Raw genomic sequence first — 16,558 nt, forward strand, 5'->3', positions numbered from 1 at the left:
GGTGGAGCGAACACAGCCCAAAAATACCCTTTTTGCCAAGTTTTCTTTTATAGAGACAACATATTCTAGAGCTAGACCAAACACATGACATGTCTGTCTTTATGGTTTAGTAGGAATATGAATATTAACACTAATAACATTCAAGTGAAATGGCACACTTTTCAAATAAAACCCTGAGATAGAGGGTTAAATAAAAATATAAAATCAAATAATAGTTTAAACTAAACTTGTATAACCATGTGATTAGACCACAATGAGCTACAACTGATGCAAGGTTTAACAATGGACTGAGGTAATAAAGTGCAGCTATACTCAGACTATAAAGGCAAACATACATCAGAGTGCTGCTGTGAAAAACACTTACAGACATAACAAATTACGCAGTGTGGTCTACTATTCAACAACAACTTTTCAAACATATCAACATTTCTATAATAAGATAACCAAAATCATTCCTAATTCCAATTTGATTCTTAAAAATTAATTCAAAACAAACTGATTATAGGGTTAAAGTGAAATGTGACCTCTATGAGGCAGGCCTCTGTTCCTGCTCATCTGTGGATGTGAACATGGCAGCCACCGTGTTTTGTTGGTCGGTTGGCGAACGGGGCAGGATGCGGTGAACTGGAGGGGGCGGGGCTTCTGATCTGCAGCTGATCATGTACAGTAAACACCTGGAGAACTGAGAGAAACACAGAGGAGGTGGAGGCAGCATGAAACTGATGCACCTTTGGCTGAATAAAAAACAATCTTATTTAGAAGAAGGGCAGGGGAGGGAGAAGTACTCAGATCTTGTACTTAAGTAAAAGTAGAAGTACAAGAGTAGGAATACTCTGTTACAAGTAAAAGTCCTGAATTCAAAATGTTAAGTAAAAGTGCAAAAGTATAAGCACCAAAATATACTTAAAGTACAAAAAGCAAAAGTACTCATTATCCAAATTGGCCCATTTTAAAATAATATATTTTGTATCTTTTTATTATAATTATTGATGAAGTAATGTGTATATCAAAGCTAGTAAAGGTGCAGTCTTATTTACTTTGTATGCTGCAGGGTAGCTTGTGAATGTTAATCCAAGTGTACCTTATTTGATTATATTTTTATTGATTTTATTTTTATTTTTTTATATATATATATCAGGAATTGAAATCTGCAAAGTAACTAAAGATATTAAATTATGTAACGGAGTAAAAGGTACGTGATTTACCTCTGAATTGTAGCGGGGTAGCAGTACAGAGTAGAACACAATTGAAATACTCAAGTAAAGTACAAGTCTCTCATAATTGTGCTTGTGTGATGACAGTGTTAGGGATGTTTACAGGAAGGAGTTGTTACCTGGTTGTTGAGCAGCACATATATTACCGGGTTGATGACGGTGCTGGTCTTTGCCAGCAGGGATGGTATTAAAGTGGCGGCAGGCGACACCCCTCCCGGCCGCCCAAATGAGGCGAGCATTGCCACAACGCCATATGGCATCCAACACAATATGTAGCCTGTCACCATGGAAACCACCATTAAAAGGACACGGCCTTCCCTCCGCTCAGCTGAGGGCCGGTTGATCCTGCTGACCTGGAGACACAGTGATTATGAGATGTTGGGCCCTAACACACTAGTAGTAGTAGTAGTAGTAGAACCTTTATTTATCCAGGAAAATCAATTAAGAACAAATTCTTATTTACAATGATGACCTGACAGGAGGCAAAGGCCTCCTGAGGGGATGGGGTTTGGGAGGAAAACATTTTTAAATACAGACTCCGGGCACTACAGAACCCAGGAGACAACACAAACACATAGAGCAAAGATGACAGGCATAGCAGTTAAACATATAAAAACTCTAAAAAAATATTGCTGTGGTTCAATCAGTCATTAAAATCAGCATCAGGCAAAGCAGCCACATGTGTGTACCAGGGTGTCTATAATAGTGACTGTAACGACGAGACGCAGTTACTAGAGCTCTCGTGAACATGTTTATATAATTTATTGATGTAGTATTTATTTGGTATAAGTGTTCACCCCCATCTTGTCTGTTGCTTCCGGTCGTCTCTGTGTTCCCTCCTACTGATTACCCAATTGTGTTCACCTGGTGCCCTGTGTTTGCTCCTCCCCCCTCACCTGTGTCTAATTGCTCCCCCCTCACCTTTGTCTTGTTAGTCTGTGTATTTAAGTGCTGTTTCTTGTTGGGTGTGAGTGTGTGTGTGAGATCCTGGTGGCTGCAGGCTGGGCTCGCGTGAACAGCAGCAGGATTGAGGCTGTGTGAACTTTGTACACATTGTTTTAATAAATGCCCACGTCGGGTTATATTTTTGGACGTTCTGCCTCTGCCTCCTTGCTTTGTCGGGCCGCTCAACGGTCAGTCTCACAAATGGTGTCAGAAGTGGGATTCGACCAAGTGAGGAGGTGACAATGACGAGAGGAAAGAAGAGGGACCAAGGAGAGGAACCGCGGCTGGGGTTGGCTATGCCTGGAACTGACCAGGGGGCCACGGCTGCTGAAGCAGCAGGAGAAGAGAGACAAGCAGGAGGAGACGAGAGACAAGGAGGAGAAGCTAACGGAGACAAGGAGGAGAAGCTAACGGAGACAAGGAGGAGAAGCTAACGGACCCCCGAGGAGTCGACAGAACCAAGGGAGGGATATATTAGGTCCATAGCCTCAAGGGAGGGATCTAGTGTGTCCATGGCCTCAAGGGAGGGATATATTAGGTCCATAGCCTCAGGGGAGGGATCTGGTGTGTCCATGGCCTCAGGGGAGGGATCTATTCTGTCCATATCCTCAGGGGAGGGATCTATTCTGTCCGTTTAGAAAGCCAAGACTGTCTCCGGGTACTGTGCGCTTTAGGAGAAAAGGGGGGGAATGTAACGACGAGACGCCGTCACTAGAGCTCTCGTGAACATGTTTATATAATTTATTGATGTAGTATTTATTTGGTATAAGTGTTCACCCCCATCTTGTCTGTTGCTTCCGGTCGTCTCTGTGTTCCCTCCTACTGATTACCCAATTGTGTTCACCTGGTGCCCTGTGTTTGCTCCCCCCCGTCACCTGTGTCTAATTGCTCCCCCTCACCTGTGTCTTGTTAGTGTCTGTGTATTTAAGTGCTGTTTCTTGTAGAGTGGGAGTGTGTGTGAGATCCTGGTGGCTGCAGGCTGGGCTCGCGTGAACAGCAGCAGGATTGAGGCTGTGTGTGAACTTTGTACACATTGTTTGTTTTAACATTGGGTTATTTTTTTGGACGTTCTGCCTCTGCCTCCCTGCTTGGTCGGGCCGCTCAATGGTCAGTCTCACAATTGGTGTCAGAAGTGTGATTCGACCAAGTGAGGAGGTGACAATGACGAGAGGAAAGAAGAGGGACCAAGGAGAGGAACCGCGGCTGGGCCACGGCTGCTGAAGCAGCAGGAGAAGAGAGACAAGCAGGAGGAGACGAGAGACAAGAAGGAGAAGCTAACGGACGAGCTAACGGACGAGCTAACGGAGACAAAGAGGAGAAGCTAACGGACGAGCTAACGGACCCCCGAGGAGTCAACAGAACCAGGGGAGGGATATATTAGGTCCATAGCCTCAAGGGAGGGATCTGGTGTGTCCATGGCCTCAGGGGAGGGATTTATTCTGTCCATAGCCTCAGGGGAGGGATCTATTCTGTCCGTTTTAGAAAGCCAAGACTGTCTATCCCGGGCACTGTGCGCTTTAGGAGAAAAGGGGGGGAATGTAACGACGAGACGCCGTTACTATAGCTCTCGTGAACATGTTTATATAATTTATTGATGTAGTATTTATTTGGTATAAGTGTTCACCCCCATCTTGTCTGTTGCTTCCGGTCGTCTCTGTGTTCCCTCCTACTGATTACCCAATTGTGTTCACCTGGTGCCCTGTGTTGCTCCTCCCCCCTCACCTGTGTCTAATTGCCCCCCCCCCTCACCTGTGTCTTGTTAGTCTGTGTATTTAAGTGCTGTTTCTTGTTGGGTGTGTGTGTGTGAGATCCTGGTGGCTGCAGGCTGGGCTCGCGTGAACAGCAGCAGGATTGAGGCTGTGTGTGAATTTTGTGCACATTGTTTTAATAAATGCCCACGTCGGGTTATATTTTTCGACGTTCTGCCGCCTTGCTTGGTCGGGCCGCTCAACGGTCAGTCTCACAGTGACATTGAAGGTGCGGGGGGAGACCAAGGTTTTCATTTTCAACGTTTTTTGAATGATATTCCAGCTATCTGCTGCTGCAAATTGAAAGGCGGAGCGGCCAAAGGATGTATGGGCTTTGGGGATCTTTAGCAGGATGCTTGTAGCTGACTGGGTATTGTGCGTCGGGGTGGGCGGAGTTGCAGTAATTGTGTGAGGTAGAAGGGGGTGAGACCTAGGAGTGTTTTGTAAACAAGCATCAGTCAGTGGATGTTGCACCTGGTCTCAAGAGAGGGCCAGAGAGTACAGGTCACAGTGGTGTGGTGTGTCCTGTAGGGGGCATTGGTGGCGAAGCGATACAGAACGTCTAAATGATCGAGAGCTCCTTTACACGCCGAGCGGTAGATGGTATCGCCGTAGTCGAACAGAGGAAGGACAGCCATCTGGACCAGAGAGAGTTTAGCAGATGAAGTGAATGAGGAGCGATTCCTATATAGAAAGCTGAGTCTAGCTTTAACCTTGGTCTGAATTTGGAGAGATGTTCTGAGAATGACAGATTACTGTCAATCCAAAATCCAAGGTATTTATAAGATTTAACTATTTCGAGGTCCCGGCCATCCGCGGTCACAATAGTGCCAGTTTGGGAGGCACCACTGCGGCCAAACCACATGATCTTGGTTTTAGTGGTGTTCAGGACGGGCAGAGAGATGTGACTGGATTCTCTGAAAACTATCTTGAGGAGTTTTCGGGGCAGTATCTGGGGAAGGGCCAGCAGTGTACAGAATCGTGTCATCGGCATATAGGTGGATAGAGGAGTTGCCCACTGATTTCTCCATGTCATTTATATATATTGAGAATAGGATGGGTGCTAGGATAGAGCCTTGTGGTACTCCCTTAGAGATGGATAGGGGCTGTGTCATCAGATTTTCCGATTTTACACACTGGGTGCGCATGGACAGGTAGTTTTCAAACCAGGCTATCGATTGGTTAGTGACACCAATGCATCTAAGCTTTCCCAGAAGCAGTTGGTGATCTACAGTGTCGAAGGCTTTGGCAAGATCGATGAAAATGGCAGCACAGTATTGTCTGGAGTCAAGGGCATTGATGATATCATTTAGGACTTTGAGAGTCGCCGTCTCACACCATGACCTGCACGGAACCCAGACTGCATGTCAGATAGTATGTTGTAAGTCATCAGAAACCATGTTAGCTGTTTGCAAACTAACTTTTCGAACACTTTCGCTATACAGGGTAGAATGGATATTGGACGATAGCAGTTGGGGTCAGCATGGTTTCCCTCTTTAAACAAAGGTTGCACTGAGGCTGCCTTCCAGGCAGAAGGTAGCACTGCTGTCTGTATGGACAGATTACAAAGGTGGGAGATAGCTTCTGCAATAATGTGGGCTGCAACTTTAAAAAAGAAGGGGTCTAGCCCATCAAGACCTGCAGGTTTGTTGGGTCAAGTTTGCTAAGGACCTCCAGCACACATCGTTTCACTAACTTCCTGTAGGCAGAAGCTGTGACATGGCGGACTGCGCTAGAGGGCTGCGTGGACGGAGTGTTGGGCTGGGCAACAACTGGGGCTTAGGAGGCGCTAATAAGAGTCAAATAGGTCCCACATTTAACATTTAAGTGCTGGTAAGAGCTCTGCTATGCGTTCATTACCGGGTGACTACTGTGCCTCAATAACGAGGGAGTTAGGGAGCATGAGCCAGGAGCATGGGGGGTTTATTCTCCCATCTCTTTCACTGTTTTCCAGAAGTGCCTTGGATTGGATCCACAGAGGTTGAATGGATATTATGGAAAGTAATTCAACCTTGGCTCTTGCGGATAGCCTGTATAGATTTATTCTATTTTTCCTGAATGATTATCCAATCGTCGTGGGATTTGAGTCGATGAGGCCCTGCGCCAGGTGGAGTTCTTGAGTGAAGCAAGTTTCAGCTAAATCTCGGTTTGAACCAAAGGACTGCATCGGTTTTTTATCCTCATTTTTTTGTTATGGCAGCATTGCTGTTTTATTGATTACCATACTAAAGATAGTCATAAAAGAAGGACCATGCAGCATCGATGTCAGGGATCAAAGCTAATCTGTCCCACTTTGATAGCAGCCAGTCGTAAAGAAGGCTTGTTCGTCGAAAATGTTTCAGTATTCGTTCCTCTGAGTGGTAAGAACGGCTGTTTAAATTTTTGCGGCCCATTACGAATGCAGCCAATAAGACACGGTCACTGAGATCGCTACAGAAGGACGCCAGTTTTGTACCTGTCACAGGGTTATTAGTGAGGATGACATCAAGGAGTGGGCTTTTTTTCTGGATTTTTTGGGTCATACCGTGTAGGAGTAAGGATAATCTGCGAGAGATTAAGAGAGTGAAGAATAAACATATCGATTAGTTCAGTAGTTTGAGTGAGTCTAATCTGACGGCAGAGAGAGTCAGCGCTGCTGACGGGTCGAAGATCCAGTCAGCACAAACTCAGAATGAGTGTGGGGTGCCAGGAGGGTGCTGAGAGCAGGTAGGGTACATGCTGGGGCAGAGGGCGATAGCAGCCAGCGACTGTCAGTGTAGAGTTATTTGCCAGTTTAATGGTTACGATAACTAGGTCAAATTGTTTGGGGACAGATTTACTAGTGGCGATAGAACACTGGAGGTGTTGCTTTGTGAATATAACTACTCCACCAGCTTTAGATGATCTATCCTGCCTAAACACATTATAACCAGTGATGCCGATGTCAGAGTCTGGGATATTCTTCTTCAGCCAAGACTCAGTGATGACAAGTACCTCCGGATTTGAGCTGTGAACGACTACTTTTATCTGGTCAATTTTTGGCAGTAAGTTTTACATATAGCTTTACGATAGCAGAAGTCAGGGAAACTCAGATCATTGTGACAAAAATGTACATCAGGGCACAGGTCAGAACTAGGGCTGCATACAATAGAAGGTCCAGGATGAACATGCACATTGCCCGATATCATCAGTAGTAATGCAATCAGGGCACGGCCAAGAGCTAGCAGTGAGTCACAATGCCTAGTTTGTTTTGTGCGCACAATGACAGTGGAATGTAGCGTAATCATCTTGTGTAGAGACCTCATAATCACACAAGATAGTAGTGGCATGGTGTCAGAGTTTATGTTTGGCGTTAGCCCAAGGAACCTGAATATCAGCAACGAGTCATAGTCTCTGCCTACTGTATGGATACAGTTTGTTATGCAGGTGGGCAGCACTGCTGATGTTAAGTGCGTCGGTTCGCATTTGTTATGTGCAGGAGGGGGTGGGGAGGCAGCTCTCTACAGGAGTTCACTTTATAGTTGTTAAACCTGTTTTTTAACCTTTTTTTCTGAGGTTGTTTGGGCCCTTTTTGTAATTGTGTGTCTTATTAGTTGTATTATTTCTCTATGTATTTTTGTAGCTGCTTTGGGTGTATGTAGTTATTTTGACTTTCTTCTTTCTTATTTTCAGCAACCTAGTAGTTTATTTGTCTCTTTTTGTGGTAATTGTTAGTCCCCTTGTAGACATTTTGACTATCTTTCTAATCACATGAGTCTCTTAGATGTCTCTGTTTGTTCTTTGTCTCTCTGAAGTTGTGTTGAATCACTTGGAAGGTGCTTTGTTTCTCTTTGTAGTTGTTTTTTTCTCTCCTTGTAGAGTTCACTACACACTATTCCATGTCTGGACGCACACACTCACACATAGCTTCCACAAACACTGGAGAACACATATAATACACAGAGGGGTCAAAGGTCATTTTGCACGCTAACCTGTCTCTCCACCGATCGCACAGCCAGCAGGATCTTCCCGTAACAGAAGATCATGAGCAGCAGCGGCAGCAGCAGGCAGAAGATGAACAAACAGCTGATGTAGGAGCGCGCTGTGGGCGAGCGCTGGTGCCACTGGACGGAGCAGGTGGTGCCAGGACCCTCCAGCCCGTAGCTGCTCCATGACATAAAATTGTACAAACATTTTCAGAAAAGCAAAACTTAATTTTGTTATTTACTTTTAAACGAGTCACTTGTTAATTATGTATTTTACTAACTAACACATACTATCCCCCTAGTTTAAGAATGCATTTGATTGAATAAGTATACATGAATTATCTGATAGTGAAATTGTTTCATGGTGATTTTAAAGATTGATTCAGACCTGCTCCAGCCCAGCAGTGGTGGCAGAGTCCAGACCAGTGAGTAAAGCCAGGAGGCAGCGACAGCGAGTCTGGCCCTGCGGTACTGGGAGGAGTCTGAGGGGGAGCTGTAGAGCAGCACACAGTACCGCTCAAAGGACATCAGAGAGAGAGACACCAGAGATACTATACCTGACAGAGAGAAGAACAGCAAAGAACTGCAGCGAGACATCAAACGAGACTATCATGAAATGATTCTTATTCAACTCTGACCTAAATTCACAGAAAGTGTACTTTTACTCCATTGCATGTACAGCTGCAGATACAACGGTTTACATTTAACATCTAAAATAGGATGCATTCCATTGTTAAATTAGATTAACGAAAATTGGTACAACTGCACAACATGTATCTAAAACTAAATACTTCTACTTCTAATACTAATAAATCTTCTTTTTGAAATATGAAATACTTTGACTTTTTGATTTATTACTGATGCTAACACTTTTATTTATGGTGGAGTTAATACGATCACTCACCAAAAAATGCATTTGAGAAACCATACCAGCGGCACCCAGAGGACCCGGTCAGCCACCGGCCGTGCACGCTGGCCGCGAAGCTGAGGGGGGTCCCAAAGATGCAGACGAGCATGTCGCTGGCGCTGATGTTGATCAGCAGCAGGTTCACAGGAGTCACCAACCCGGGGAAACGCGAGAACACCATCAGCACGAGGAAGTTACCAAGGAAGCCCAGGACCAGAATGACCCCCAGGAACACGGCTGCCACGGTGTGAACTGCCCGGGGTAGCGCACCGGGGTCCGATACGGAGCTGTGTCCGGTGCTGATGTTGTAGCTTTGCTGCAGGACGATCACCATGACTTCCTGGTAAGAATGCCTAAACCGAAAAGCAGAATGAACAAGTCATAAAACAAATACATTATTGCGGATTTAGATGATTGAAGGTGTAAGGTTTTAGCGCTAGTATCCTGTTAGCTGTTGTGTTTTTAGTGTTTTGTCTATCTGTCTTTTGATGTTAATTACTCTGCTCTCTCTCTCCAGGTGTCGGCACTTCCTGTCCGTGTGGCACCTGCTAGACTGATTGTTGTTCCCGCCCCTGATTGTGTCCACCTGTGCCCCATTACCTAATGTGTATATTTAGTCCTTCTCTCCCTTTGTCTGGTGTTGGTTCGTCTTGTGATGTCGTTATCTCCATGCCTGTTTGCCAGAGATTCATGTTACATTACCTAGTAGAGCCTAGTGATTCTATGGAGAATCCTAGTAGAGCCTAGTAGTCATTATTGATAGCTTTGGTTTCTTAACAATAAAGAATATTACCAAGCAACGGAATTGAGCATCTGAGTTCAGACCAGGGCCCACAATTCGTTTCACGTTTCTGGAGGGAGTTTTGTCGCCTGATCCAAGCCACTGTGAGCCTGACGTCCGGATACCATCCCCAGTCAAACGGCCAAGCGGAGAGGATGAATCAAGAAATGGAGACCTGTTTGAGATGCCTGGTGTCCCAGAAACCTACCACCTGGAGCAAACATCTGATTTGGGTTGAGTATGCACACAATACCTTACCCACATCAGCCACCGGAATCTCTCCTTTCCAATGTGTCCATGGATACCAGCCTCCATTGTTCCCGGTGCTCGAGCAGGAAGTTACCGTACCATGAGCACATGCTCTGGTTTGCCGCTGTCGCCGGGTATGGAAGGGGAATCTTCCTTTTCACAGGCAGCAAGTCCCTAATCACAGATTTCGACAGACTACGGCAGGGATCACCAACTACATTTGTCCAAGGGCCAAAATGTATCCAATAGACACTATCGCAGGCAAGCGATTTTTATATAGTCCACAATGCTAGTGGAGCACGCTCAGGTACGCGGACCGCATAAAGCTTAGCAGACTCTTCACGCTAACGAAGGATCACTTCTAGGCAGGGTTGGGAGGGTTACTTTGTAAATGTAATCAGTTACTGAATACTGAATACATGCTCTGAAAGTAATCAGAATACAGTTAGTTACGTATTCAGATTACTTTTAGAATACTTTTGTAATACTTTCTTTTGCCATAACAGATGGGTATGTTTTGGTGAACAGGTGACACTTATTTTACTGTTTTAATGGCTTATCAAGAACTCAAACACAACATCTTGGTTTCATTCTGGACAGCTCTCTCATCTGCACCCCACATAAAAAACATCACCCGGACTGCATTCTTTGTACTGTCTTAAAACATTTCCTTGGAATATGTTATGAATTGTAAGGTGTCCTTGGGTGCTTTGAAAGGCGCCCATAAATAGAATGAATTATCATTATTATTTATTATTATTATCTGAAACGATGTAATAACTTTTAAAACTTTTTCACTTTTTCAGTCACTTGACCCATGCATTCAGCAGCAGCAAGTCATTCACTTTGATTTGATCCCGTTATGAAATGTCATCATTTCGACAATAAATAAATGCTACATAAACGTTATCTTGCACATTTTATCTAACCATCTCCGTTTCTAACTTTCAATATATTTTAAAAGAGATGTCTCATCTGCGTGCGGGGGCGGGGCCTCACAGACACGCTGCATCTCTCTCTTGCTCAGACATGCTGCAGCGCTGTGCAGTGTTGTGCACAGTTCTGCCGGTAATGAATATTACCTTTTGTGAGGAAACCTTTCCACCAATAATTCCAATAAGTATTCCAAAATGTATTCACTTCAGGTTTACGAAAGTAACTGTAATCAGATTACTCGTTTTTCAAATGTAACGCCAGCTGAATACAGTTAGCCTACTAGATTTTTGTATTCTGATACGTAACGCCGTTACATGTATTCCGTTACTATCATAGACTGTATATATAAAGGTTACAATGGGTTGTAACCTTTATATATACAGTCTATGATAGTAACGGAATACATGTAACGGCGTTACGTATCAGAATACAAAAATCTAGTAGGCTAACTGTATTCAGCTGNGCGATCCATCGTGCACAGAAAGCGGTTTGTGTTTGCAGGTTCAGAGGTTTTAAACGGAAAACAAATATGTGTGGATCAAAAATACACATTTAAAACTTTTTATATGAAGTTGCATATGAAACGGAACACATTTGTGTGTGCATTGAAAAACACAAGTGTGAATCCTTTTGCAAATCATGAAATACAAGTGTGAATCCTTCTGTGTGCATGTGTGTATTATGAGACTGTTCTGAGCCCATAGGAAACCCCCATTTACTTCAATTCAGAATGTAAGGTATCACAAGGTGAGTGCTTGATTTACTAATACATTTTGTGGCTGAAGACTTTTAATAAGAATCAAGCTATCTGTTGGAATAGAGGAAATGTCTACTGTGCTATGGATGGATCATGTTCACATCATTCACCGTCACTGTTTTGGGGTTGCCATATATACCATATGACTCATGGAGACATCATTCACTACCATGCCATCTACTGTAGGTCTGAGAGGCGAGCGGCTGGGTGTTTACCGTTGGGGCCGGGGCCTGCCTTTACACAGGGGGCACCTACTATCTGCATCATTGCTACACCTGCAAGAACAACGGACAAGCAAGCATCTGGTTGAACACAGAAGGACACTAGACAGGAGCTACCACGGTGTGTAAGAGTTTGTGTGTGTGGCCCCTGGCGGAAAAAACACACACCTGAAATGTGGGTTTTGCATTAGTCTTGTGTAATGTTTATTAGCCTGTAATGTAATTGTGACAGATGTTAGGAATAAGCACAGTGTAAGTTAGATTTACTAACTTAAATTCTTTTGGAAACCATAGAGAGGCCAAGTCCCTCCCATGTCTGTGCCTCCTATGGAACCGTCTTTAGGGAAAAGTTGCACTGTAGATTTTGGGGCGAGAGACAAATTATTTGTTTTATCTTTGTCAATTTCAAAGTTCATTTTAAGGTCAAGAAAGATGCATTTATTTGTAGTTCTGTGTAAAATGGTCAGTCTAACTACATTTCGCCACATGGTGATCTACCGGAAGGGGAGGGACTTCCCCTTTCTATTACTACAATAACAATTTCAATAGAAAGAAAAGAAAGAAAGAACCTGATATTAATGTTATTATTATAGTATTAAGAGAGAGTTAAGAGCTTCTTAGAAAAATTGATGGCAGAATGAGGGACAGAGAGAATCAAACAGATGACAGAGGGCAAAAGTGACAGAAAAACTGGAAAGCAAACACACAGGAGCATTTACATTAGCGCATACTTCAGTTTAAGCCAAAGCACCCAAGACTTGTCATGTGAACTATGAACTAATCACCTGACAAAACTGAGCTGAATGAACTGACTAGAACATATTAATAACCAGGAGATGTTTTTTGGGAAGTCTTGAAGAGACACGCGTGACATGCGGGTGTCTCTATAGTCCTTCCAATAACAGCTCGACTTGGAGTCCACTGGCTACACTAAGGTTTTGTCCGTTATCACAGAGACTGAATATTAGTTGTCACAAAATATTTCCTTAGCTAAGTAGCGCAGTAACAGTAGAGTAATCCCAATTGGAGCAACATCATACTTTCTACTATAGTTGTCCTACCAAGATATTTAGGCCCTGATTCTAGTTCTTTAATATAAGGTATCGGCCAAGTTGGATCCACTACTTGTATTTACATAGCAGCAGGTGAGGCCTGTGTGCAATGCTGATTAAATATGTATCTGGCACATAGAAATTACAGGTGTAACCTAAGAAGTTTGGCACACCTTACTTTCAAGGAGATTTAGGGCAATATAGATTGTTGCAGTACTCTATTTTTTACTGGATTCCAAAATAAGAAATCAGCAGTTCCTGTATTAAGTCAGTGATGGCAGCTAAATATTGTGGCTTGTTTGTTTCTTGCTCTTAGTTGGTGGTTCTTACCTGGTAGAGGGATGTGCATGCCCGGCAGTGGGACTCTGAAAGGAGGCACCATCACAGGGGGGAAGGCAGGTAGTGCTGCAGTGGGTTGGCCCACATTGTGGGGCAGCCCTGCAGGCAGCAGTGACATGGTCTGCACCGCCGTTACAGGTGATGGCACCGTGGAAACTGTTACCACAGTGACTGGAGACACAGCTACATTTGAAGACACTGTGGCGACAGGGGGTAGGTCTGCTACAACAGGGGCTTTTTGTAACACAGAGACAGAATGGAAGGATTTTTAATTTGTGTTTGTGTCTGTGAGTGTATGGTTGATTTAAAGAGTGTGTACTCACCTGAAATAGTCACAGAGGGGGAGTGGCTGGAGGAGTCTGGACTGGAGGCGAGTGTGCGGGAGGGGGTCGTGGAGAGGGCCTGAGTCTGCATGGCTGCTGTGCTGCTGGCTGTGGTGTTGACACTGCTGGAACTGCCAGCTGCCGTCACATTTGGACCCGACCCCGCTACAAGAAGAGGGTTCAGTTCGGACTGCTGGATGATTTTTACACCATCTGGTTTACTCCACGATGACTCTCTAGTCCTGGCGTTGTAGTAATATGCCTGTGGAGAGGATAATGGACAAGAAAACACTTAATAACAAATAATAACCACAATATAAATCATGGCAACAGCAGAATAATTATAACCCTGTATTCATAACCAATTATATTTTTATAGAGGAAAGTTTATTTCAAGTCTAATGTTCATCCATTCCACATCACTAGACCTTACTTTTCTAAATTATAATATACTTTTGTGAACTTCAAAATACTGTAAAAATCAATAATGAATTCTCCATGTCATTAGTAAAGGGGCCTTACGATGTGCTTAAGTATGACTTTTGGCTTACCTTTCCCTCAGACGTCTTGTTCTCTACCCAGATTTCCTCTGCCGGGGCTCCAGATGCAACAACGGGGGGCATCCCTGGAGGAAACAGCATCCCTGGGGGAGGCGGCAGGTTCCCCATGGGAGGTGGAAGGAACGGAGGTCTCTGCAGCAAAATATAGAGACAAAGCATTACATTTTCAGACCGTAAGCGGTAGGGCTAGGTAAACAGATTGCCCACAAAGTTTTCTGGGTGTCAAGACAGAAAAGCAGTCGAAACAACTCGATCGTTAAATCAATTAAGTCAATTCAAATAGTTTCAGTCATATTCCTCCTTGATTATGTAACATGTCTTTTTTTTTTAAAGGGATTATAGTGATGTTATTGTGACAAACAATTATTTTCATTATCTATGTCTAGTCAATTGTGTCTAGTCGAGAAGTCGGGAAATGTTTCCAACTATATTCTGTAAAAGATGTATTTTACTTTTGCCCGTCTTGCTATAAATGCAGTGTAGCAGATCACTCCAGACAAAGTTAAAATTACTCAGCCAACACTAACATGAAGATAAACATGCACTTCTTATAAGAGTTTTGGACATTCACCTGTAGATGTGGAGGTCCGATGGGTGGTGGCATGCTTCCTGGTGGTGGGATGGGCGGCATGTTGGGGTCGAAGGGGGGGCGTGCGAATGGGGGGCGTGGCGGAGGTCCCCTCATCATCCCAAAGGGGGGTGGCGGCGGCCTGAGGAGAGGTGGTGGGCCTCGTAGCACTGGTGTCTGGGCGGGTGCGGGGGCAGGCACAGGGCTGCGAAACCGCACTGCCTGCTGCACCATTCTAACGAATCAAGACAATATCAAGTTACTACACGTGTTCAATGGCAGAGCACCAAGTAGCATCTACAAAAAACGATATGAGCACTCTGATCAGTACTTACATACTAACACTTTATATACTGGATCTTTTCACCATATTCTTACCATACCTGCATATGTCTATAACCTCTTACTATTAGCATTACCTATATTTAGACCAGCAGAATACACTTTTTTTTTGTATCCCCTGCACTGCCCTCTATGTTTGTATGTACTGTTTATATCTAGTGTATTTCTATCTCTAGCTGTTAAAATCAAATCTTATTTATTCTATATTTCATTCGGTTTAATATGTACTTACTGTACTTAACTGCATTTTGTTGTCTCTGTACACTGTGCACACAACGACAATAAAGTTGAATCTAATCTAAGAATATGTACAACCTCTATGCATTGTTTAGCAGTTGCTTATCAATCAAGATATTGTTTAATGTAGATCTTTACAAGGGGGGATGATGCAGTAGCTAGGCTAGTTTAGCAGACTATACTTATATTACAAAAAACTTTGTAGCAACTGTTAACTGTAAGCAGTAAACTATTAAGCTTGCATGGTATAGTATGGATACATTTGCGCTTATGTGCCTACAACATATGAGCAGCAGGAATACGCTTTTAAAGATGGAATAACACTGTGACGTGGTAGATGTTTTTGCTACGGAGACAGTGGGTGTAGCACCTTTATAACCGTAACGCTATGTAGCTCTAAAGTTGTTTATTATTCCACATGTTCTTTAGGGTGATATCCTGTTGATCAAAACAGTACACACTCAGGTTAATCAAACACTCAGTTAGTCTCGTTTATAACAAAACAGGCTTACAGCACCCCAGTCCATTCAAAACACTGAATTGACGGAGTTGTGCGCTCCTGCTTACTAATGAATATAGCATAGCTTAGCTAGCTTGCAATATGGCATTCACATTTAAAAAGCACACTTAAAGACTGCATCTGTGTCTGAACGGAGACTCAAGGCATTTAGAAGGAGGCATTCAGAAGGAGAAAAACATCTGTCTGTGTCTGTATGTGGATGTCCATGTTTACCGCGTGGTAAGAAATGTGAGAGCAGAGATCAGCCGCTTGGAAACACAGGCTAGTTAGCTGCAAGCTAGTTAGCTAGCAAGGCTACGTGCACAAGTTAAACGGCTGTTTATCTCCACCTTATTAAACACATACAACGCGAAATAACTTCACAGGAAAGCGTGGCTTGTGGCTTCCTGTATACTGAGCGCACATTCATTTTAACACTGTATTTGCTATTATCTGACCTGTTGTCGCTGAACCCGATAGCCTCGCTCTCTGTCTGGTCCGCCATTACAGGAAAATGTAACCACTCTCTTCCTGGAAACGCCCCTAAGTGGTTTCTACGTCTAGTATTGGCTAAACGTTTCTGTCAGTCAGAGCGTAGTTAGCTCTGATTGGATCATGTTTCTCACACGGAGGTTTGGTCAAGCATTCATGTCTTTGTTCACACTGTAGAGTAGACTGTACACATACATTATGCAGGATGTAGCTGACTTACAGAATGCCACTTAAATTGTTCTACTTCTGTGTGTTTACTGTGTTGATGCTGGTAGATATTTTTATGCTATGATCATTTCTGTTAAAGTCCACTGTTGTGAACAGATGTGAAAGGACAGTGATACATTCTAGGACGAAGTGCTTTCTCAATAATGGAAAAAGTCCATTATATACAGTAAAACAATCATAGGGACATATTTGAAGATAGATAATTATGTTTCAGTA

General features: G+C 43.6%; 2 protein-coding genes across 4 annotated transcripts; both read right to left on the reverse strand.

Annotated features, from left to right (window-relative positions):
- Window positions 1–102: 102 nt before the first annotated feature.
- LOC104950634 (pinopsin-like) lies at window positions 103–9,092 on the reverse strand. The gene is made up of 5 exons (XM_010777181.1): window positions 8,756–9,092; window positions 8,240–8,408; window positions 7,858–8,029; window positions 1,334–1,567; window positions 103–682 (listed from the first exon to the last, which is right to left on the reverse strand). Exons 1-5 carry the CDS (start codon window positions 9,090–9,092, stop codon window positions 527–529), a joined length of 1,068 nt encoding a protein of 355 aa, XP_010775483.1. The 3' UTR covers window positions 103–526.
- Window positions 9,093–11,576: 2,484 nt separating this feature from the next.
- On the reverse strand, window positions 11,577–16,150 carry LOC104950626 (transcription elongation regulator 1). 3 transcript variants are annotated; one of them, XM_010777167.1, is made up of 7 exons: window positions 16,081–16,150; window positions 14,548–14,779; window positions 13,968–14,108; window positions 13,417–13,678; window positions 13,085–13,327; window positions 11,974–12,057; window positions 11,577–11,756 (listed from the first exon to the last, which is right to left on the reverse strand). In XM_010777167.1, exons 1-7 carry the CDS (start codon window positions 16,125–16,127, stop codon window positions 11,659–11,661), a joined length of 1,107 nt encoding a protein of 368 aa, XP_010775469.1. In that variant the 5' UTR covers window positions 16,128–16,150; the 3' UTR covers window positions 11,577–11,658. The 3 variants fall into 3 exon arrangements, with proteins under 3 accessions (XP_010775469.1, XP_010775470.1, XP_010775471.1); XM_010777168.1 differs by having other exon boundaries at window positions 11,578–11,756; window positions 13,085–13,291; XM_010777169.1 differs by lacking the exon at window positions 11,974–12,057 and having other exon boundaries at window positions 11,578–11,756.
- Between the last annotated feature and the right edge of the window lie 408 nt (window positions 16,151–16,558).

The sequence above is a fragment of the Notothenia coriiceps genome, unplaced genomic scaffold (genome assembly GCF_000735185.1).
Source record: "Notothenia coriiceps isolate Sejong01 unplaced genomic scaffold, NC01 NC01_scaffold00017855, whole genome shotgun sequence".
NCBI classification, from domain to species: Eukaryota; Metazoa; Chordata; class Actinopteri; order Perciformes; family Nototheniidae; genus Notothenia; species Notothenia coriiceps.

Excerpts from the sequence above, each read along its gene's own strand:
- LOC104950634 (XM_010777181.1), bottom strand. The coding sequence starts at position 9,092 with ATGGTGATCGTCCTGCAGCAAAGCTACAACATCAGCACCGGACACAGC. Across the intron at positions 8,409-8,755 it reads TTTCTCAAATGCATTTTTTG|GTATAGTATCTCTGGTGTCT; the intron begins GTGAGTGATCGT and ends TCTCTCTGTCAG. Across the intron at positions 1,568-7,857 it reads TGCGATCGGTGGAGAGACAG|GTCAGCAGGATCAACCGGCC; the intron begins GTTAGCGTGCAA and ends CTGTGTCTCCAG.
- LOC104950626 (XM_010777167.1), bottom strand. The coding sequence starts at position 16,127 with ATGGCGGACCAGACAGAGAGCGAGGCTATCGGGTTCAGCGACAACAG. Across the intron at positions 14,109-14,547 it reads TCGGACCTCCACATCTACAG|AGACCTCCGTTCCTTCCACC; the intron begins GTGAATGTCCAA and ends ATTTTGCTGCAG. Across the intron at positions 13,679-13,967 it reads ACAAGACGTCTGAGGGAAAG|GCATATTACTACAACGCCAG; the intron begins GTAAGCCAAAAG and ends TCCTCTCCACAG.